Source organism: Emydura macquarii, unplaced genomic scaffold, assembly GCF_026122565.2.
Source record: "Emydura macquarii macquarii isolate MOO-44397 ecotype Brisbane River unplaced genomic scaffold, CSIRO-AGI_Emac_v2 contig_1348, whole genome shotgun sequence".
NCBI lineage: Eukaryota > Metazoa > Chordata > Testudines > Chelidae > Emydura > Emydura macquarii.
The window spans coordinates 9,435,857-9,459,511 of record NW_027131485.1 but is presented as its reverse complement, the minus strand read 5'-3'; the positions used below and the strand labels follow the sequence as shown (position 1 = coordinate 9,459,511).

Below are 23,655 nucleotides of genomic sequence, written 5' to 3'. Positions count from 1 at the left end.
CCAGGGGTTTTCTACTTCTGCAGCTGCAGAGAAGCACTGTCTCCTGGCCTGGGGGGAAGTTTCTCCTCCAGCTGCTACCAGCCTTCTGGCAGCTTACTCCTCCTGTGCTTCTCCCCCTCCCTTTAGGGAAGGCAGGATTTAAGTACACCTGGACTAGCCCTTCATTGGGTCCAGGTGTCTCTAATTGCCCTGCAATGATCTCTCCACTGCTTGCAGGAAAAAGGGTTTTTGGCTTTCTAGGGCTCACACTTTAACCCTGGTATGCCCTTTTGAGGCCCTCTGGCCTGACTTTATCACATTAGGTTATGTGAATGAGGAGGTTCTATTCAGATTTTCCTAAGAACACCCAACTGTAAAATAAAATTTGATGCACAATAAGAAGTTAAACTTTACATGAGCTAATCATAGAAGTGTGAGACTGGCAGAGACCTCAAGAGGTCATCGAGTCCAGGCCTCTGCACTGAGGGCAGAACCAAGTAAACTTCGACCATTCCTGACACACGTTGTTTTGTCTAATCTGTTGTTCAAAATCTCCAGTGATAGGGATTCTGCAATCTGCATTGGAAACCTATTCCGAGTTTAACTACCTATACAGTTAGAAAGTTTTTTTCTAATATCTAATCGAAATCTCCCTTGCTGCAGATTAAATCCATTACTTCTTGTTCTGTCTTTAGTGGACATGGAGGACAATTAATCACCATCCTATTTATAACAGCCCTTAACATATGTGAAGACTTATCAGGTCCAGCTTTCAGTCTTCTTGTCTCAAGACTAAACATGCCCAGTTTTTTAACCTTTCTCATGGGTCAGGTTTTCTAAACCTTACATCATTTTTGTTGCTGTTCTCTAGACCCTCTCCAGTTTGTCCACATCTTTTAAAAATGTGTTGTCCAGAACTGAGGCCCCCACCAGCGCTGAGTAGAAGAGGACAGTTACCTCCCATGTCTTACATATGACACTCCTGTTAATAAACCCCAAAATATTAGCTTTTTTTGCAACTCGTTGACTCATTTAATTTGGGATCCATTGTAAACTCTCAGATCCTTTTCAGCTGTTGTTTCCAATTTTGTAATTGCACATCTTAGTTTTCCTTCCCAAGTGCAAAGTACTACACTTGTCTTTATTGAATTTCATCCTGTTCATTTCAGACCAATGCTCTAATTTGTCAAGGCTCTTTTGAATTCTAATCCTGTCCTCCAAAGTGCTTGCAACCTCCTAGCTTGGTGTCATCTGCAAACTTTATAAGCATACTCTCCACTCTATTATTCAAGTCATTAATGAAAATATTGACTAGTACTAGACCAAGAGCAACCCCCTGCGGGACCCCACTAGATATGCCCTCCCAGTTTGACAGCAATCCCTTGATAGCTACTCTCAGTGCAGTTTTTAAACCAATGTGCATCCACCTTATAATAGTTTCATCCTGTCAATAATGTCATGATACATGTATATGAGATGCCATTCTTAACTTGTGAGTAAAACGGAGTTGCTGTGATATCTTGTGATGCATCCTGAGGCCACTTGGAAGTTGGCTGTCATTAATCTTTATCACCAACACAAACTAAACATGAAAAATGTGCCAGCCTGACTGTTGCCCTGTTAGACATACTATAATCACTACCACCATGAGTGCTCCAGAATTTCCAACAACCAAACTCTTCTACAGTTGCCCTAAGGTTCCATCTACACTCGCTCTTTTTCACATGATTAAAGTGTTAAATTGTTTTAATGTGTTTCAGGCTAAACTAGTTTCTGATCAGGTCTGGCAAGTTAACATGAATGGAGCAAAAACTACATAAAGCAGATTGACTTATGACTCTCAAAGATTACCCTGTAATTGTGCTTTTCTTTAGCTATACTTCAAGAGGGGGTAGTGAATAAATGGTATCTGATATTTTAGACTAGAAGTAAAGGCTCCTTTAAGTTTTGAAAATAGTTTGGAGAGTAGGTGAGCAGCCCTCAGTGGTGAAAGAACAGGTTCAAGATTATTTAGAAAAGCTGGGTATGCTCAAATCCTTGGGGCCGGATGCAATGCACCCAAGGGTGCTGAGGGAGTTGGCTGATGTGATTGTAGAGCCACTGGCCATTATCTTTGAAAACTAGTAGGAATTGGGGAAGGTACCAGATGATTAGAAAAAGGCAAATATAGTGCCCATCTTTTAAAAAGGGAAAAAGGATGATCCAGCGAGCCACAGACCATTCAGACTCACCTCAGTCCTCAGAAAAATCTTGGAGCAGGTTCTCAAGGAATCCATTTTGAAGCACTTGAAGGAAATGAAGTGATCAGGAAGAGTCAGCATGGATTCACCAAGGGCAGGTCATGTCTGACCAACCTGATAGCCTTATAGGATGAGATGACTGGCTCTGTGGATGCAGGGAAAGCGGTGGATGTGATATACCTTGACTTTAGCAAAGCTTTTGATATGATCTCCCTTAGTATTCTTGCTAGCAAGTTAAAGTAGTATGGGTTGGATGAATGGACTATAAGGTGGATAGAAAGCTGGCTGGATCGTCAAGCTCAACGGGTAATGATCAACAGCTCACTGTCTAGTTGGCAACCGGTATCAAGTGGAGTGCCCCAGGGGTCAGTCCTGGGACCAGTTTTGTTCAATATCTTCATTAATGATCTGGAGGATAGGGTGGATTGCACCCTCAGCCAATTAGCGAATGACACTAAGCTGGGCGGAGTGGTAGATATGCTGGAGGTTAGGGATAGGATACAAAGTGACCTAGACAAATTGGAGGATTGGGCCAAAAAGGAATCTGATGAAGTTCAACAAGGACACGTGCATAGTCCTGCCCTTAGGATGGAAGAATCCCATGCACTGCTACAGATTGGGGACTGACTGGCTAAGCAGTAGTTCTGCAGGAAAGGACCTGAGGGTTACAGTGGACAAGAAGCTGGATATGAGTCAATAGTGTGCCCTTGTTGCCAAGAAGGCTGATGGCATATTGGGCTGCATTAGTAGGGGCATAGCCAGGAGATTGAGGGAAGTGATTATTCCTCTTTATTCAGCACTGGTGAGGCCACATCTGGAGTATTGTGTCCAGTTTTGGGCCCCCCACTGCAGGAAGGATGTGGACAAATTGAAGAGAGTCCAGCGGAAGGCAACAAAAATAATTAGGGGGCTGGAGCACTTGACTTATGAGGAGAGGCTGAGGGAACTGGGCTTGTTTAGTCTGGAGAAGAGAAGAGTGAAGGGGGATTTGATAGCAACCTTCAATGACTTGAAGGATGGATCTAGGCTGTTCTCGGTGGCAGATGACAGAACAAGGAGCAATGCTTTTAAGTTGCTCTGTGGGGGGGCGGGGGAGAGGGTTTGGTTGGATATTAGGAAAACCTTTTTCATGAGGAGGGTGGTGAAGCACTGGAATGGGTTACCTAGGGAGGTGATGGAATCTCTATCCTTAGAGGTTTTTAAGGCCTGTCTTGACAAATCCCTGGCTGGGATGATTTAGTTGGGTTTGGTCGTGCTTTGAGCAGGGGTTGGACAAGATGACCTCCTGAGGTCCCTTCCAACCCTAATGTTCTATGATTCGGGTTCAACACATTCCCCAGTTGCTTGTCTCCTGAGTTCCTGAATTTATTTTAATTTAATTTCTCAAGGCACCCAATGCAGGCTTTAGATACCGGAGATCATGAAATGCACAATAGAATAATATACTCTATGTGGACCCACTTCCCTCTCTTCTGAACACATTGGGGAAAGGGAACTTCTCGCTTTAAAGTAAATGTGACTTACAATAGTGTGGTACTTCATATGCCAGGAGAGACTGGAAAATCCTTAATTACTGTTTCTTTTGATGTAAGTTTGGGTGCAGTTATTTATGGTCCAATGCTAATATTATGGAGATCTAAGCTCCCACTGGTATAGCTGTGTGGCTGGTGGCATACGTTCCTGCCATGTGAGAACTACTTCAGGGGCAGCCTATCATGTAAAGGGGTCTCTGGTACAGTGATGCAGTCCTAATGACTAGTGACCTCAGGAAAAGGTGCAGCAAAGGGAGAGGGAACAGACTCTGACTTGTAAACATGTTGGAGCAGGGAACATATGCTGTGACATCATGAAAACTCTACTGAAATCCCAAGGATTCCCATACTATTTTGATTGCTACATCGGGATGATGATAAACTGGTGCTTCAGGAAAACAAAAATCCATAGTTATATTTCCCCCAAAGTATACTGCAAAAAAGGCTTTAGTGGTCAGCACAGCTAAACTTGGGAGTGTCCATAAACTGACAACATGAGATCTGATCTTGTGGCTTTCTGTAACGCTTAATCAATTAACAAAATGCTAGTTAACACTGTTCACATTTTGTTTGTCCTTCCAGTTGATTCAGTCCCCTGTGACCACTCCTCTTGGGCTGATCATGTTGAAGACTACGTCGGAAGAGTTGGCGTGCCCCAGGGAGGATCTTAGTGTGGCACGGAAAGAAGAGTTACGTAAACTGCTCCTGGATCAGGTACAAACGGTACTTGGGCTTCTCACAGGTAAGTGTCGCTGCACTCGTAGAGTTGGAACAAATATCTGTCCCCTGTCCTTTTCTGCAACAGTGTGTGAATATCTCAGATGCTGGCAGACTTGCATCTGTGAAGCTGATCGTTCAGTGAAACAAGAACCCCAATAGTTACGTAATGACTGCTTCCTGCTGGCTGAGTTCTTAACTCTGCTGTGTAAATAGCTTCTTGAATGGCTTATGATGAAATCTGATGACTAAAACTAGATTATGCAGCACAGTCGCAGTATAGCTATGCTTGGTCGTCTTTGTTTATAAAGATGGACTTGGATCAACCAGATACACTCATGTGCATGAAAATTTACTGTTGTCTTTAACTCTTAATAATAAAACTTGTAGTGTTCCTCATTTTTGAAGTCCTGTACAAATGCTAATCTCCACAACCACCTGTGAGGATACTTTATTTCTTGTGCTGTCACTGCAGTGAAAAAGGAATAAAGATCTAAGCTGTACATCTGAAAGTGTCTAGCTCAGATGCACTTAGGTTTCTCAGGTCATTTGTATCTGCCTTGAGTTGGCTATTCTAAATTAAGAGAGTTTGAGGTAAAAATAATATCCCGGTACAAAGTGTCCCTGAACCTAGCTGGGCTCACTTCACTCTACCTCTTTCTTGGCAGGTATTTTGGAGAGCATCTGGGACAAACATAGTGTTACTGCTGCCACTCCGCCACCATCCCCAACTTCAGGAGAAAGTGGTATGGCTTACTAAAATTTAGTACTTTATTTTCATGCATTGGATGTAGATTTTGGTTGCTGACCTAAACCAAACCCCACTAAGGTACCCATGGTACATAGCACAGATCCCTCTCTCTACTGCCCAACCTGTCATAATTTGAGTGACATTTCAAGTGGTGTGGTAGGTTGGAATGCAACTCAGTCAGCCCTGCCGCCCCTCTGTCACACCAATAGAGAAGGGGCTCCACCATTAGACTGCCCAGCTCTAGTCAGTGCTCCTCTCTCCTGTTGTGTCCCTACCAAGTTCAGATTCTCAAAAGTGGGGGGTCATGGCCCCAGTTTAAAAAGTATGTGCTGGGGTGTGGTATATGGCCCTTTTTTGCCTGCCCCTATCTCTGGCACATATGGAACCCACAGAGGAACCAATCTTCTGGGTTGGGGACTCTCTATTGAAAATGTGCTACCTCCATTCAAGATTGCACATGTAGCATCTGTGCTGTTAGTGTCTTACCAGTTGCAGTGGTGCAGAGGAGAAAAGTCTCTCGAAAAGAAGCCAGTTCCCAAACTGTATATGACATTGAAGTGTTGGCTTTCATCTATGAATTGCAACTGTAAGTGCTTGGGAAGCCAGGAAAGACTGCAGTCTTAGCTGATTCATAGATTCCAAGGCCAGAAGGGACCACTATGATCTAGTCTGACCTTTAACTTATAATATAATATTATATAGCTGAGGCCGACAGCTGCATATCAGAAACCTATCTAAAAGATAAATTAAATGTATATTCTTTACCCACTTCCCCCTCTGACTACGTACACAGCCTCTCGCACAGCAACAGTGGGACAAGTAGCTGCCTTTAGAGCTTGGCTATCAGCTTTACAGCCAACTTGTACAGTGGTCTCCCTTCACTAGCTTTGAAAATGGAGCGTGCGTACTGCTTATATGACTTAAGATGATTTAATGCGTATTATAGACCATTAAGAAAGAGCTCCTAGATCCAGGGGAATAAACAGGAGCAAATCCCACCCCATCATTCTGAGGACTATCAGTTTACTTGATGTCTCATATAACGAATGGTCCGAGTTTAACTAAGCCTCTTTATACAGCAACTAAAAGATGTCATAGCTCATTCTTCCTCCCTTGTTCTGAGAAACCAGAACAAATATTCTGATGCAATGAAGTCAACACATTTCACATCTCGTTGTATACAGTAGAGCTTCATTTGAAACAGCTGTGAAATTAAAAACCTCTCTGAAGTTGGCTCTGCCCCTCCCACACCCCAACACACACACAAATTTCACAAACTTGTGCTGGATAAAGACGTCTAAATCTAAAATGTCAATTCTCAGAGAGAAAAGAGGAAATTCCTCTACCTGAACAGTGACTTATTTCTTCATGCTAATGTCGACACTCACTCAGTAACAGTAAAAGCTTCTAGATTATTTAGTGCATCCTGTGAATTAATACAGTTCTTCCTCTGTAGTAAAACTAAAGGTGTCTGTTGGAACAGATTCCATTTTTCTTTTCACTTGCCATTAAGTATAGCTAGCCTGATTATAGCTTTTGATGAACTGCTACAGATCATTTCCCTGTGCTCAAACTGCTCTAGTCAGTTTACTTAATCTTTGGAGTTACTCAGCCCATCAAACCAGCTGAAAGAACTAAAACCTATAATGCAACAGCTTTGGAGACTGCATATGTTAGAATATTACTGTATGTACCTGAACCTCCTCTAGAAGAGTAACTTGACTTTAATGGTACCTACGGCACATGAAACTGGCAAAAACCATGGTACCTAGTTGTCAAGGGGAAAATTATTTAATCCTAGCGCAGTCTAAGTATTTGAAGAATCTGAGTATTAAAAAAATAAAAGAAATATTACAAAATAGCATATTGCAAGATTGAACTGCATTGTTTGTTCTAGATTGGTTCCCTGTATGTAAGCTTGGCACTGATGTAGGCATGCCTCTCTTACACCCTTGTTCAACTAGTACATTTTTGTAATGCGGTGTTGATTTACCAAGATCAGCGTCTTTTGGGAAAATATTTGATTAATGTTAGTTTGACATGGCTAGTAGCAAATGATTCAAAGATTGGAGTGGTAAATAATGAGGACAGGACAGTCATACAGAGCAGTGTGGATTGCTGGGTAAACCAGGCCAATTAAAATAATGTTTTAGTATAGCCATAAGCAAAGTCATCATACATATAGGAACAAAGAATGCAGACCACACCTACAGAATGGGGGACTTCATCCTTGGTAGCAGTGATTCAGAAAAGACCTCCACAGGAGTCATAGGAATAAGTAACTCGCCATGAGTCCCTGTGCAGTACTGTGGCAAGAAAGGGCTAAGATGATCCTTGGAAGTATAACCAGGGGAGTAGTGAGTAAGGAGTAGGGAGGTGACTTTACCTGTGTATACGATGTTGGTGAGGCTGATACTGGAATATTGTGTCCAGTTCTGGTGTCCACATTTTAAAAAGGAATTTGAAAATTAGAGAGGGTGCAGAAAAGAACCACAAAGGTGATTTGAGGGCTGGAGAAAATGCCTTAGAAATAAACATACGGAGCTCAATGTTTAGCTTATCAAAAAGAAGCTTGAGAGGTGATGTGATTAGTGTATAAGTACCTCCACTGGGAGAAAATATCAGGTATTAAAGAGCTAGCGGAGAAAGATATCACAGAACCAATGGCTGGAAGCTAAAGCCAGATAAATTCAAACTAGACTCATAGATTCCCAGGCCAGAAGGGACCAGTGTGATCCTCTAGTCTGAGCTTCTGTATAACACAGGCCAGAGAACTTCCCAGAATAATTCCTACAGCATATTTTTTAGATAAACATCCAATCTTGAATTAGATATAAGGCACAAATTTTAACACCAAGGGTGATTTAACCATTGGAACGAACTACCAAGTGGAATGGTGGATTCTCTGTCTCATGTCTACAAATAAGGCTGGATGCCTTTCTGGAAGATATGCATTAGTCAGTTATAAATTATTGGGCTCAATACAGGGATAACTGGGTGAGGTTCTATGGCCTATGCTTTATAGGAGGTCAAGACTAGATGTTTTAATGGTCCCTTTTGGCCTGAATCTTTAAATCTCTAAAATTACTTGAGATCAAGTACTTAAGCGTGTCTGGTCACATGTGATTCCAGTTCTTATAATAAACCATTTGTGTTTGCTAATGAGACATTTAGAGCCTTTAGCTTAGATTTTCTATTCGTATAGATGGCCCTGGCACTTTCTGCTTTTATAAGTTTGAGTATAATTTAACTGTATATTTAAGAATGGAACTTTCAATCAGGCACAATAAGGGCTGGGATCCTATAGATAAGCCCTGTAAATATGTAATGACTGTCATTACAACCAGAACTTTTTAGAACTTGGTAAATCTGCAGTGCTTTCGTGTTTGCTAGGAAAAGCAAAGAGAAATTGTTAAAAGAACCCTTAAATCTGTTTTTGTGTTTTGTTTTGTTTTTAATTGCATTTATGCACTGTAGTAGCTTCACATTTTCCATACTAATGCTCAAATTACTTCACATTTTCCATACTAATGCTTAAACTTCTGCAACGTTAGGTCCTCTGGTGGGAAATAATGGAGACCTTGAATCAGCAGCATGTTGCTGAATAGAGTAATTTCTAATTTAGCCTGTTTTAAAGTATTGCTTTACTTGAAAGTGACTAAGTGAAAGTGGTACTATTTTAGTCAAGAAATCTGTTCCCTGGGTATATTCAGTCACTTGTAATGAACAAAGTGAATTTAAAAAAACTAAAATTGAATAAAGTGAATAAAAAGTGAATATATATAAAAATATTTTTTTTTAAATTAATTAAAATTAATGTCTGTCAGTTACAACTGAGAACCCCTTAAAAGTTATGAAGTTTTATAGTTGTGACTGAGGGCATAATTTCATGAGCATATCTGAGCACAAGTTGCTGAGGACCTAATCTGACCTGCACAATGTCTTGCTGCTGGTGATGCACAAGAAGGACGGTGGTTTGACTCAGATTCTTTGTTGCATTTGCAGGAGGAGAGAGAGAGAGAGGTGGGAGAGCAGAACCAGGTCACACTTCATTTGCAATGTTAACACACATGTAAATGGTGTGAGGCTATGAAGTTAAGATCTTAAGGACAGAAGCTCAGCCCAACAGCATGTGACATTCACAGTGCTGAGAAGCACTTGTCAGAATAAGCAGGGAAATGTGTGTAAGCAAATGCAATGAGCAGTTCTGAAACTAGTGGTGAGAAAAATTTGCTAAAAATTTCAGAGGGGTAGCCGTGTTAGTCTGTATACAGCAAAAACAACTAGAGTCCCGTAGCACTTTAAAGACTAACACATTTAATTTCTGCAGGCATAAGCTTTTGTGGGCTGTAACCCATTTTGTCAGATGTAAGGAATAGAAATCACATAGGATGTGTATATATACATATCCAAGGCTAAGGAACAACAACGAGGAAGGTAGATATAAGCAAAGTCCATTCAGTTAGAGTAGTTGTGGCCTATTCACAACCATTGATTAGGAGATGAGAATGTGTGAATAGTGACAATTACTTCTTGTAATAAGAGAACCATTCCAAGTCCCTATTTAGACCCAGTTTGATGTGTCAAGTTTGCAGATGATTTCTACTTCTAGGTGTTTGCAAACTGATAGCTTAACTTCAGTACCCAGAAAGATAATGGAGCAAATAATTAGGCAGACTGGTCTGAAATTCCCCGGGTTGTCCTTATTCCCCTTTTTGTAGATTGGCACTACCCTTTTCCAGTCCTCTGGAATCTCTCCCGTCTTCCATGATAATCCAAGATAATCGCTAATGGTGCAGATATCTCCTCAGTCAGCTTCTTGAGGATTCTAGGATGTATTTCATCAGGCCTTGGTGACTTGTTTTCTTGTTACCTTTGATGATGACCTGTTCTGTTCATTCCCTCTGAAGCCCCTGGCATTGGCCACTGTTAGAAGACAGGATACTGGGCTAGATGGACCATTGGTCTGACCCAGTATGGTCGTTCTTCTGTTCTTATCCTTTATGTCTCTAGCTAGTTTAATCTCATTTTGTTCCTTGGCCTTTCTAATTTTGTACCTACATACATTACAGCAGAGCTGGCGGGAGGGGTTATGGGCCAGGCAACATTTAACTAAGAAGAAGTTTCTCTGAGTGCATCACAGTGCTTCAGCCACCAGCTATCCCACCAGCCACCAGCTGGAATGGTTACAAGAAGTAATTGTTACTCTTCACACATTCTCACCTCCTAATCAATGGTTGTGAATAGGCCTCAAGTGCTTCCCCATTGTTATTCCTTAAACTTGGATATGTGTATATATATACCTTCTATCTGCTTTCTATTCCTTACATCTAACGAAGTGGGTTACAGCCCATGAAAGCTTATGCCTGAAGAAATTAAATTTGTTAGTCTTTAAAGTGCTACAGGACTCTCGTTGTGCTTGCTAAAAATGATGTCACTTATGATAGTGTAGGAGACCAATAACAGGCTGTAAATCCCATAAAAACTTTATTAAGCACTTTAAAAGTAATCTACTTGAGGCAAGATGAAAACTGGGTTATAGTCTCTCATGCTACCAATGTCTCAGATTACTTCATTTTTTAGTAAGAGGCTAAAAAAGGCCAAATGTGAATAAAAATTTCAACTGTAATATGTCAAGTGCTTATGAAGTTTTACATATTGATATCTGATCTGCATACTTTTAAGATACTTGTTAAATATGATCTTGTCCACATTAGAGACTAATACCTTGCAAATATTATTTTTGTTAGTAAGCCTTATATTCCAAACAGAATCCACAAACTTTATTACATGCATGGAAAACATAACTTTGCCAGTGTTCAACCTAATATATGTACAGTAAACCACTTTCCCAAGCTTAAGCATGGGATGCCGGATTTCATCCTGGGAATAAATTTTATAGCAGACTCATAAGCTCTAAAATAGGATTATAATGAAAATGCTACCAGAGCCTTAATTAAAGCAGTGCTTGTGTGTGCCACTCCAGTAAAGCTAGCAATATAACATGACAGAGCTGCCATTTTAGCTTTCATTCACTTGTTCAATACCTTCTCTCAACTGCAGTGCCACCTGCTGTGAAGCCTCTTAGCCAAACTGAAATGTTTTGGTCAGTCTGAAAGTTAGAATACAAAGAAGGTAGGTGAGGTGAGAAGGGGCTGCCTGGTATGTTTTGTAGACTCATGTACCAGTTAATGGTATGTTGCACTGAAGGCTTGTCTTTAGACATTTGGCTTTTTAAATGCATAAAGAGCAGCAGTTAAACGCAAAAAAAAAAAAAAAAGCTTTTGATTTATGGTCAGGATTTAACTCTACTCATCCAGTTTCCTCTGTTTGGTATGCATCGTGTAATTTAGGAGTGCATGTACTTTATTTCCTAGGTGGTGACCTGTTAAGTAGCCTGTTGCAGAGTCCCAGTGCGGCCAAATTATTGAATCAGCCAATCCCTATCCTTGATACAGAGAGCGAATATATTTGTTCCCTGGCATTGGAGTGCCTGGCCCACCTCTTCAGCTGGATCCCGCTGTCTACCAGCATCACCCCTTCACTCCTCACCACCATATTCCACTTTGCCCGCTTTGGCTGTGACACCCGAGCCAGGAAGATGCCTTCCGTCAATGGCAGCAGCCAGAACTCTGTCTTGGGTCAAGAGCGTGGTAGGCTTGGCATCCTGGCTATGTCTTGCATCAATGAACTTATGTCAAAGAACTGCGTGCCTATGGAGTTTGAAGAGTATTTGCTGCGGATGTTCCAGCAGACTTTCTACCTCCTGCAGAAGATTACCAAGGAGAGCAATGCCCACTCAGTGAAGAGTCGGCTAGAGGAACTGGATGAAAGGTAAGACAAATCAAGTAGCTGTGGTAGGATCTTTTGTTTACTAAAAGACAGTCTATACTGACTTGCTGTCATGCATGGTGTGTTTAATCACCTTTTTTACAGAGTTCTGCTGCTGAAGGAAAGCAGGAAGGTAGGTGTGTTCAGGTAAGTCAGAGGCAGGGGGGTTGATTTGCAAAGTGACTGGTAGTGTAGGTTTGTATTCTTTCCTGTCCTCTTCCTCCCCACTCCCCCATTCGTTACTGTTTGACTGCAGGTGTGAGGTGGCACAAGAGCTGAGCCTGCCCTTCATTCAGTTGCAGCAGAGCAACAGAAGAGGCACAGTGAGGTAAAGGAATTGCAGTATTCCATTTCCGGTTGGTATCTGCCATCAGTGTGTGTTAGTCATGTTTAAAAGGAGTGAGCACATGCTCCAGGCTGCTCCATGGCTTTGAGGGGAATGAAAACTGGTCCATTTCATACCTTATGTGGGGACTGAGAAGATTATCTGTTTAAAAAAATTCAACATTACAAGATTTTGGAAATTTGAGGTTGCTTGGGTGTTAATATGCTAATTAACCAGCCTTATGAAAGGATCCCCAAAATTGAAGGCTTCGTCACGCATTTGTTAGTATGTCTTACACCTGTGTAAAGACAGGTTTAAATGGCACCATCTGGGAGACTTCTAATTCTTTTTTCACTTCCAGAGGGATACCAAGAACCTTGTTGCTTAAGTCAGTTACAAATCTTTGACATCTTTCATGAAGAAATGCTTCCGCTTGTTCTGACAGGAGGGAAAGTCATGTTGTGTAGTGGAACTTTCCATGTGTTGAAATAGTCATTAGTGTGGCATCTCAGACAGCTACTGATGTTAGCTTCCATTACAGCACTGCTGTAGGTTTTAGCTTAGGGAGCTGGGCTGTCTGCTGATGCTAATGTTGGCAAAATATTTTTTTCTGATACTGTAATTATGTGAATGTGCCCAGAGTCACAATTGTAGCCCGATGCAATGGATGCATGGTGATAGAAGTAAATCAGCATAGCACTGCACTACAAAACTTCTTCTAAACCTTTGATCTTATTCCCAGACATGGCACCCAAGTTTCAGTCAAAAGTTTAATGGGTGTGCACAACAGAGTCACTTTAACTTCAACACAGGTGTAAGCCTTGATTTAGCAAAAACAGGTCAACCTATAATACGGATGCAGTGCATCTCTTTTTCTCTCTCAAATTGCCTTTGATCTTTTTCACCTTGCTTCTTTAGATATATTTTTAACTCTCTTGGAATTTAAATTTAGATTAACAGTGAGTTCTAATTATCTATTTTCTTGACTATCCCATTAGCTTCAATAAAATGAGGTGTGCAGTAGAAAAATTGAAAGCTTTGGTTACCTGTTCATTTGGCCGTACAGATAGAGAACAGATGATTCCAGGAAAGTTAAGCCAAGTTACTAATGCTGCAGTAGTAAAGAGTTTTTTACCTACCCCTTTGCAGTTTAACAAACTTCAACGCACAGGAATTTTTCTTCACAGGCTATGGAAGCGCTGCTAGAGCTCAGTATGATTTTTTTACATGTTGCACTCATTTTGTGTTCTTTTGATATAGCTCATGTTCAAAGATCTTGAGGTCCATAAATGAATCTCCCTTTTTTTTAATGCTTAATATGGTTTGAATCAGGGATATAGCCCAGATATTTTGGCTTAACTTTTTAGACTTCTCTCTATCTTTTTCACAAGTAAAACATTCTCTGGACTGGCTGTCCTACAATCTCTCCCTCTTATGTGTTAAAGATTCTGTAGTCTGTCAAATGGGTATTTTTTCCTTTGTTTTAAGGTTAGCTACACTTTGATTTCCAAGGCTTGAAAATTTGGAATTGGCTTACATCAAGTTGTCCTCCCGCTTGCCATTTTTAATCTGACAAGCTGCTGAACAAAGCTGGCATTATTGCAAAATAGTGTAAAACTATATAGCAATACCTTATCTTCTACCTTTAAAACCTTGAATGCATTAAAAGTTCACTCTTGTCTGAAGTGTAGTAAATAAGTATAAATGATCATTCCAAAGCTAATGACTGGCTTCAGGGCTCTTAGAGGCCTATATCCATATAAAACTTTCAACAGATCTTGGATTAGAACTCACTCAGTGGCTTAAAGAGAAATCACTGAGTTACCACTAGGCCACTTTAGTTTTGAAGTATTTGGCCAGTGACCAGTACATACTTAGTGGAAGTCCCTCTTGCCAAGGGGACTGGTGCCAAATGAAGTATACATATAATCTTACTGCCTCATGCATTCTAGGCACAGTGTGGGTTCACAGGTTCATAGTGATCAAGTCCAAGAATGATGCAACTTGCTGTTGCTCATCAGTAGTGACTCTCCAATTTGGAGCTAGCTTTGCTCAGCTCAAAGAGAGAATTTTTCTCTCACTGAGGCGTGCTGGATAAATACAGCGTTTCCCATCAGCACTGCTATAATTAGGGACTGTCGTTCCTAGATGTCTTAAAATTTTGCCACTAAAATTATTTTGGTGTCTTCAGCTGTGTGAAGTTTTTTTTTTTTTTTTTAATTTATTGAAATACTAAAATTTCACATCTGTGGGAGAGATTGGCTTTTCTGCAATGCAGTTATGTAACTAAATCAATGGGACTCTTGTTATTAGAATGGTACCATAATGCACTAGTCCTATGCAGTGATGGTAGTTGTTTTCTTGCAGTCAATAATAATAAAAATGGTATCCTAGATTCCTTTAAAGCTCCATATTGTACAGTGCATGTTCTCACTCCACAATAACAAGTCACACCACAGTGACCTTTATAATTTTTAGCAATGATTTCTTGAAGCTTTAACTACTTACATTAACATTTTTCAAGACTGTCTAAATTTTGGGAACAGGTTCCTTTTTGGGCCCTTCACTTCATATACTGTGGCATCAGAAACACACAGTCTGAATCATGGAACTGAATTATCCTAGATCTGGGGGGAAAACTGACAGGAAGTCTTTAAATCAAGACTGTCTCTCTTCCTAAAACAGATGATCTAGTTCAATCACAAGCTCTTGGGCTCGATGCAGGAATTACTGGGTTATATTCCCCCACCCCCAGTGTACTTCCTATTTATCTCCGTGACATGGTTGTTGCCATTGGTGTGTGTTTAATACCAGAAAATCAATTGCAAGTGTTTGTCCGGTTCAACAGTATCTCCTGAGTGCTACATTCTGTTGCCTAACCACATCCGTATCCATTCAGCTAAGACAGGGTCTTGCTGCTAAATACTTGTAGCACTAAGGGGGTTGCTTATCTGAAGGCCTAATTTACTCATAGCTCTAAGGTCAGAAGGGACCAATATGATCATCTAATCTGACCTCCTGCACTATGCAGGCCACAGAACCTCACCCACCCACCTACTCCTGTAATAAATCTCTAACCTATGATTGAGTTATTAAAGTCCTCAAATAATGATTTAAAGACTTGAAGGTACAGAAAATCCACCAGCAAGTGAGCCATGCCCCATGCTACAGAGGAAGGCAAAAACCTCCCAGAGCCTTTGCCAATCTGCCCTGGGGGAAAATTCCTTCCCAACCCCAAATACGGCGATCAGTTAAACCCTGAGCATGTGGGCAAGACTCACCAGCCAGACACCTAAGAAAGAATTCTCTGTAATAACTCAGAACCCGCCCCACCTAACATCCCTTCACAGGCCATTGGCATATCTACCACCAGTAGTCAACGATCAGTCAATTGCCAAACTAGACTGTCCCATCATACCATCCCCTCCATAAATGTATCAAGGTCAGTTTTGAAGCCAGCTAGCTTTTTTGCCCCCACTGCTCCCCTTGGAAGGCCATTCCAGAACTTTACTTCTCTGATGGTTAGAAACCTGCGTCTAATTTCAAGTCTAAACTTCCTAACTGCTGGTTTATATCCATTAATTTTTGTGTCCACATGGCGCTGAATTTAAATAATTCCTCTCCCTCTCTGGTATTATCCCTCTAATGTATTTAATTCATATTGTTTTATCTGAACAGTAAAGTTGCTTTTGACTAGACTATCTTTTCTGCTGTGTTTCAGGTGTTAATGGAATGAAGGGTTGCCCGTCCTGTAGGTAATTGTTGCAGGGCTTTATATTTTAATTGTAATACTGGCTATTAAATGTAGTTTTTCTTTAATGAAAGGGTTTTGAGTGAATTTTTCACTTTCAATGAAATAGTTTTTCCCCCATGTTTATGTTCCCTTTATGTTTTATCAGTTTTCTCTTCTTTTTCCTCTAGCTACATTGAGAAGTTCACAGACTTCCTGCGTCTCTTTGTGAGTGTCCACCTAAGGAGGATTGAATCATACTCTCAGTTCCCAGTGGTTGAATTTTTGGCTCTCTTGTTCAAATACACCTTTCATCAGGTACAGCACTGGCACTCCTCTGCTTTTATCTTATTCCATCCTTCTTTGTATGTCCTACCCATGTATGACATGAGTAAAGGATAGCTTTTTTCCCAATAGGTCTGATAGCTCAAAGGTAGCCCAGTAAAACACTTGAGTTTCATGACTTTTAAGCAGCTGAACATGTTATCATGCAGACTTCTCCTGGCTTATCACCTTAGACTTCTGGAAGCCTCCATGCACTTTCTAATAGTACAACATGCAGGAAATCTTGCTTCTGGCCCCAAACAGTTGAAAAATGGTCAGATGTAGTTATCTTGCGTGAATGACTTGACTGGCTTTTATCTTTGTTCCCATTTTAAGTGGGTTTGGAGAAACATTTTTGAAAAGTCTCTCTCTCTCTCCCCTTTACATCTGTGCTTGGGGGTTGGCTTTTTCTGTCAGTCCTGAAACTGTTGCTTTTATAGCTTCTCCAAGGCTTCTTGGGGGATGATTTTTACCTTATGTTTTTTCCACATAGCATGACTTAGGGCAGCGGTTCCCAAACATTTTCCCTCATGATCCCATTTACAGATGTGTTGTTTCTCACTACCCCAGATAGCATGGAAGTTGCAGTTTAAAAATGATGTCCTCCTCTGCAGTGTGACCTCATATGCACTGTACATGTAAGGTCACGCAGCAAGGAGGATGCCATTTTGCTTTACAAAATGGCGTCCTCTGGACTGCATAATCTCTCATATACATGGTGCGTTCAAGGTCATGCTGCATGGAGGGCACTGTTTCGTAGAGCAAAATTGTGTCCTCTGTGCGATGTGACATCGTGCATATGGTGCGTGGGAGGTCATACTGTGCAAAGGAGGCCATTTTGTAAAATGGCGTCATCTTCTGCTCGGGATTGCCATGACCCCATCTGCTGATGAAGCAACCCCACTTGGGGTCATGACCCACAGTTTGGGAACTGCTGACCTAGGCTGTCACCTCACACCTGCAGCAAGATTAACTGTTTTCACACAGTTCAGTTGGCAAACTTATTTTCACTTATTTGTGATTTATTTTCATATGTTGTGACTGGGTGGAGAACTGAGACAGGAAGGATACTAGCCTAGTTCAAGGGTGCAGAAGAAAGTGCACAATAACTCAAATGCTGGCTACACATACCCTATATTTTACCTTAGTTCATGATGTTTAACGTGGAGTTTTGTGTATTTCAGCCCACCCATGAAGGTTACTTTTCTTGCTTAGATATTTGGACGCTCTTCTTGGACTATCTTACTAGTAAAATTAAAAGTCGTCTAGCAGATAAAGAAACAGTGCTCAACAGGTAAGCAATGCCAGCAGTTAACACACAAGAGCTTCAGAGATGTTGCGTAAAAATAGCTTTGTCGTGTGCAGCTCACACTTGCCTGCTGGTTGTGCCTGAGTCATTACACTAAGATGGTGTTCTCTGCGGGGAGTCTATCTTGCATGTCCTAATTGTTTTACCTGCAGAAGCCAGTGTAACCAAATGTAGGCGGGTGTGGTAGTTTCTACGTCCCTGTGCAGTTCAAGACTGGACGCTAAAATAAAGAGGCAAGAACCGATACTTTGGAGAATTAAACCATGCCCTAGCCTGGCAAGGTTACATTATAGACTACTGGGTTGTATGAATTGTATGTGTTGATACATGAATGACATCTTGCTATGTTGGTTTTGCATCTAACATGTTAGACATAATTGGTGGCTTTTGTTGGGACTTTAATATTCACCAATTTGGCTACTAAGAATGCAATATGAATTCTGAAGCCAGGAAATACTTCACTCTGGCATCTTTATGCAGTGTTGCACTTGAGGAAAAACATTAATTTGTGCACAAAAATAATAAAGCCGTTTAATAAAGCTGCATTTTGTGTATAAACTGTATTTCTGCTTTATGTAATATGACTATAGAGAAGAAAAATGGTCCAGTGGTTAGAGTACTAAACTAGGACTTGGAAGCTCTGGGGCCAAGTCCCTGATACCACAGACTCCCTATGTGACCCTGGGCAAGTCACTTTTTGTCCCTCAGTTATAATAGCACTTCCCTGCCTCACGGGGTGTTGAGGATAAATATATTAAAAATTGAGATGCTTAGATAGATAAAAACGGTTGTACACTTGATGTAGCACATGACTGACTGAAAGCTTTGTGTCATGCTCTTCAAAGTGAGCCTGACCCAAAACCTTAATGTGGTCAGAAATATTCAGGCAATGGAACTCTGAACATCTGACCCTGAGGCGCGCTGTTTCTCACTTGTATTTTCATTCAAGTGAACATTGGGTGGAAATGCAGAAAACACTGAACTTCCATTGTCTGAAATGCTTTATGGTGAGAATGTTACCACCACTGTCTTGCACAGCTGCTGAAGTATGAGGCAATGAGCATCTTCACTATCATTTTCCTATAAACAGTTGACAGATGTTTGGTGTCCAATGATTTCTTTTAGTGTGATCCTTGACTTTATATATTTTTAAGTGAGCCTATGAAGTGGCTATTAAAAACCTGATTATGAAGACTGTTTTCAGATCAGATTAAAATACGGTTAAAAATACGTTTAAAAAAATGTTTGTGGAATGACTTAATATACATATGCATGATTATAGAAATCAGAAAAAAAACTGTGTTGTTGACTAGAGTCTGTGATTATACCATTTTCTAACCCCCCCCCCCCCCCGCAAAAAATAAAAAAGTTCAGTCATGTGCCTAGATATAACCCACATATTATACCAAGAATATAGCTAATGAATGATAGTTACCATTAATGAATCAGATAGTATTCTGATTTAATTGATACTAGGATTTTAAAAACAAAGATGCCTAATGAATGTTTCGCTATTAAGAGAAATACCTAGATGGCTCTAATAAGCTTCTAAATATAGCACCATCAGTATAAAGACTTGAACCTATAACACAAGTGCAGAGTCCTGCACTTAGGACAGAAGAATCCCATGCACTGCTGTAGATTGGAGACCGACTGGCTAAGCAGCAGTTCTGCAGAAAAGGACCTGGGGGTTACAGTGGACGAGAAGCTGGTTGAGTCAACGGTGTGCCCTTATTGCCAAGAAGGCTAATAGAATATTGGGCTGCATTAGTAAGAGCATTGCCAGCAGATCGAGGGAAGAGATTGTTCCTCTCTATTCGACACTGGTGAGGCCACATCTGGAGTACTGGGTCCAGTTTTGGGTCCCCCACTACAGGAAGGATGTGGACAAATTGGAGAGAGGCCAGCAGAGGGCAAGGAAAATGATTAGGAGGCTGGGGCACATGACTTATGAGGAAAGGCCAAGGGAACTAGGCTTGTTTAGTCTGCAGAAGAGAAGAATGAGGGGGGATTTGATAGTTTAAAGGCTGCTATCTGAAAGGGGGTTCAAGGGAGAATAGAGCTAGGCTGTTCTGAGTGGTAGTAGATGGCAGAACTCAAGTTGCAGTGGGGGAGGTCTGGGTTGGATATTAGGAAAAACTTTTTCCCTAGGAAGGTGGTGAAGCACTGGAATGGGTTACCTAGGGTGGTGTGGAATTTCCATCCTTTGAGGTTTTTAAGGTGTGGCTTGACAAAGGTCTGGCTGGGATGGTTTAGTTGGGGTTGGTCCTGCTTTGAGCAGAGGGTTGGACTAGATGATCTCCTGAGGTCCCTGCCAACCCTAATCTTCTATGATTCTATGAAAACTCCAGGTCCGCTAAGGTTCTCAGTTTCTCCTCTTTGGATGCTTGTCTTTTTATATTTAAAGCAAACATTTCAGCCCTGTTCCATAGATCCCTTTGCTGCTACCATCTTGGAAGCTCTGAGCAAGTATCTATGCTAGTGTCTTAAAACTGCTTAGCATGGGGACAAGGGAGACTTGCATTCAAAGCAGGCAGATTTAAAACTCCCCACCACTTGTCATGGTCTGCACTAAATACAAGAACCTTCCTTTCCCAGTGAGCATGCTAAATAAAAAATGCCAAAAAAGCCATTCTGACATCATTCACCCAGGAACAAGCAGAACCAACTAACCCAGCCAGCCCGTGACCGTTCAGTGTTGGGAGTTGCTTTATTGGATTTTTTCAGATGAGTTCAAGATGGGAGAACTTGCCAGTCTCGGTAAACAGTTCACTAAGCTGCGCACAATTATGCTGAACTCTCACTGGTCACTCCTCCTCTCTCTCATGGGGATCATGGGCACATGCCTTGCCTAGTTATATATATTCGATAGGAAAAAATCAGAGCAATGTTAGCTTTCTTTGTTGGAGGTAGAATATCTTCTGTTAATCATCACAAATGGTCTGAGCTGCCTAAACTTGTATTGCTATTTCTGCGAAGATGCCTGTTTTTAGCTAAAGCTTCTATGGCTATATCAAACATGCAGAAAGTTGTAGACGTGTTTACATGTCTTAATTTGATCATGTAGGTGTGGTTACGCCACAGGAACAGCACTTGAAACTTCCTGTTCCCTGTGGTTTATGAATTTTACATTTGATCCAGTAGCGTAATGTACAAATTACCAAATCCAAGTTTACATCATCTTTTTCAGTAACCCTCTGGTAGGCTAGCAGCCCTTCATTGAAAGCATTTGACTGCTCAGTCAGGAGCACAGCTGATAGGACTGTCCCTTACATTGCACCAAGCTCTGATTTCTTCTTGCTCCTAGTACAGAGAAATTCCTAGCTTTCCAACCTGCTCTTTCCTGGAGCAAGGCATGACTAGGACATTCTTTAGAGCAGTTGTTTTCTCTAAAAAGATGGTAGGAAACTTGGGGTCTCCAGAGCAACTTTACTGTCTTGTGTGTAGCCCCTGCAGGCTGCTTGCTGTGTTCCAGACAAAGGCTCTGTTCTGTGTTGATTTTGCAATTTGGCATTACTCATGGTTGATTGTGGGGAAAAAACTCCTTTGACTCTTGTATGCTACATTGCAGCTACTTTGAGAGTAAATAAAATCTGTTGCTGGCTGTAGTGTTATAGTAGGGATGAAAGAATAATTATCGTGACTTTCTTCTTCAACAATCATGGCTCAACTTGAAAACAGCAAAACACGTACAACTCCAGAGCTACAAGGCACTAAGCACTTAAGAAAAACAGGCCGTTTATTTAGGTGCCTAAAGATTAGAACTTATGTTTTTGAAGATCTTTGCCTAAACCATGTGAAGGCATGGGAATATCTAAGTACTCTGAAGAAGACTTTCTAGTTTAAACTGTTACTACCTGGCCCGCGACCCTGCTATCCAGTTGAACTTTTGCTGTGTAGCTAAGACTCGAGGTTTGGTTTTCCCACTCCGCCTATTTACAAGTTGCTCCCTGCCTTCCCACTCCTTCCATTTACAAGTTGCTCCCTTCCTGGGGCGAAGGTTAATTAGAATAATGTGGTGGTCAGAGCAAGAGGTGTTGAAATTATTTAACTGGTTGCCCAATCATATTATAGGATTTTGATAACTGTGGTTGTCATCTCTGCTTGGCTTTTTAGTAGCAAGAAGCAGAACTTGACCATTGGTTATAACCCTTCTTGGCAGGATTTAAAAGTACTGTCCTCTCCTCTAAAGAAGCACAGTTAAATGGCTACTAGCAAGCAAGAACCAAATAATTAGTAATAAGCCCTTTCAAATGGAGACCATTCATTTAAAACTTGCCCTGCTGTGCTTCACTGTTTTCCAGATGCCTTTGTATTCACACCCTCATGCCTTTTCCATAATCACTGGAGTTTTCAGCTCCCTTTATTGCTGTTAGTTTCCCGTCTCGCTTTCAAAGTTGAGTGGGTTATCAGTTCTTGCTGCAGTTTTTCTGCCTCGTCATATGTTATAGCTTAGAATGGCCGTTGTTTATAATTTAACATGCCTGTGGCTGTCTAGGGTGTCCCCAACAAACAAGCCCATAAGGCAGTGTTGAAGGCCCTTAGATGCAAATCTTTGAACTAAGCTGATACACAACCTACCACTGCTCCTTTCTGGAAGTGGGTGAGGGTTCACAAGAGTATTCCACTAGAGCTCCCTTTCCTCAGTCTTATGTTTTTCTTTCTTTCTTTCTTACGCTCATGGCAGGTACGAAGACGCCCTGGTTCTGCTGCTGACAGAGGTTTTGAATCGAATACAATTCAGGTACAACCAGGCACAATTGGAGGAGCTGGATGACGAGACTCTAGATGACGATGTAAGAAACAGAGGCTTGGTAGGAAAACTGCATACCTAGATACTAAACTGCTAGGCTGTACTGAGTACCTCTGAAACTTCCTTCCAGGGTCTGGTCAGTTTTTCAACATACAGGCTGACCACTATGTCACACTAGTAATTTGCACCTCTTGCTGATATCTCTTGTATCTTAACAGCCTCAGTGCTGCCATAGAAATCATGTGTCTAAGCAACTTGTCAGCATCCCCACCACTCCAGATCAAGAGTATTAAGGGATCAGCCATGCTATGGTTCCCCAATTAGCCTCTCTGAATGCAGGTTTTAAGTGCAGAAGTATACTTAGTTCAGAGGCAGCTGTTCTGTGCATGAAGCAAGATGTACAGTGCTGTGTGGGTTTTGAGGTTGAAAGAAGCATGAAATGTTTTCACTAATGGACTTTGTGTTGCTGTCCTGCCTGGCTATGTGTTTTTTGCATGCAGTGGAAGCAGAGCATTTCCATTACAGTGCAGGAGATAAAATGACACAGAAAAAAAATCAGCTGTAATTTAAGTGCAATTTGAGCTCTACTCTTTCCATTTGCATGTGGTATTTCTTCTCTGAAGTGACATGGTAACTGTAGTGAGTCTATAAGGATGTTTTAGAGTGATGAATAAGCCAGTCCCCTGTGATATGGCTAGGTTGGGTAAAGAGCTGTGAAAGTAGAATAAATTGTGGGCTTGTCACAGAAGGAAACCAGGCTCTTAGAAAGCACAGTCAGTTTATTGTGCTATAGAGAAATTGATCTTGTGTATACTTCTGCAATAATCATTGCCTATAGGGTTTGGGTTTAGTTACTCTGTGTTTTTAAAAAACACCCTTTTTTTAGACCAAGGCAGAAATGGGTTCTTCGATTTCTGACTCTGTTGTTATATGACACATGCAGACACTTAGCCCTTTTTTGATATCGGTCCTTTTGTCAAGGGAAGACATGTTTAAGTGGCAAGACAATTAATGTTTGAAAATTTGTGCTAGAAACACTGATGTTCTCCAGGATAGGAGCGTACAAACAGCCAGAATAAAGGACTCTGCAGTTACTAAAAGGCCAGAAAGTGATGTGACATGGATGCACAATTGCTTAGGATAGTTAACAGCCTTTGTAATGAA

At 41.1% G+C, this 23,655-nt stretch overlaps 1 protein-coding gene across 3 annotated transcripts in view; it reads left to right on the top strand.

Annotated features, from left to right (window-relative positions):
• Positions 1-23,655, top strand: part of XPO6 (exportin 6) — an 85,199-nt gene that overhangs the window by 36,582 nt on the left and 24,962 nt on the right. The window contains exons 5-11 of one of the 3 annotated variants that reach the window (XM_067551095.1): positions 4,334-4,493; positions 5,137-5,214; positions 11,597-12,053; positions 12,307-12,378; positions 16,297-16,423; positions 17,614-17,723; positions 22,426-22,534. In XM_067551095.1, the coding sequence (XP_067407196.1) occupies positions 4,334-4,493; positions 5,137-5,214; positions 11,597-12,053; positions 12,307-12,378; positions 16,297-16,423; positions 17,614-17,723; positions 22,426-22,534 (1,113 nt within the window). The remainder of the gene's footprint in view (positions 1-4,333; positions 4,494-5,136; positions 5,215-11,596; positions 12,054-12,306; positions 12,379-16,296; positions 16,424-17,613; positions 17,724-22,425; positions 22,535-23,655) is intronic. The other 2 variants (XM_067551097.1, XM_067551096.1) reach the window with 2 other exon arrangements.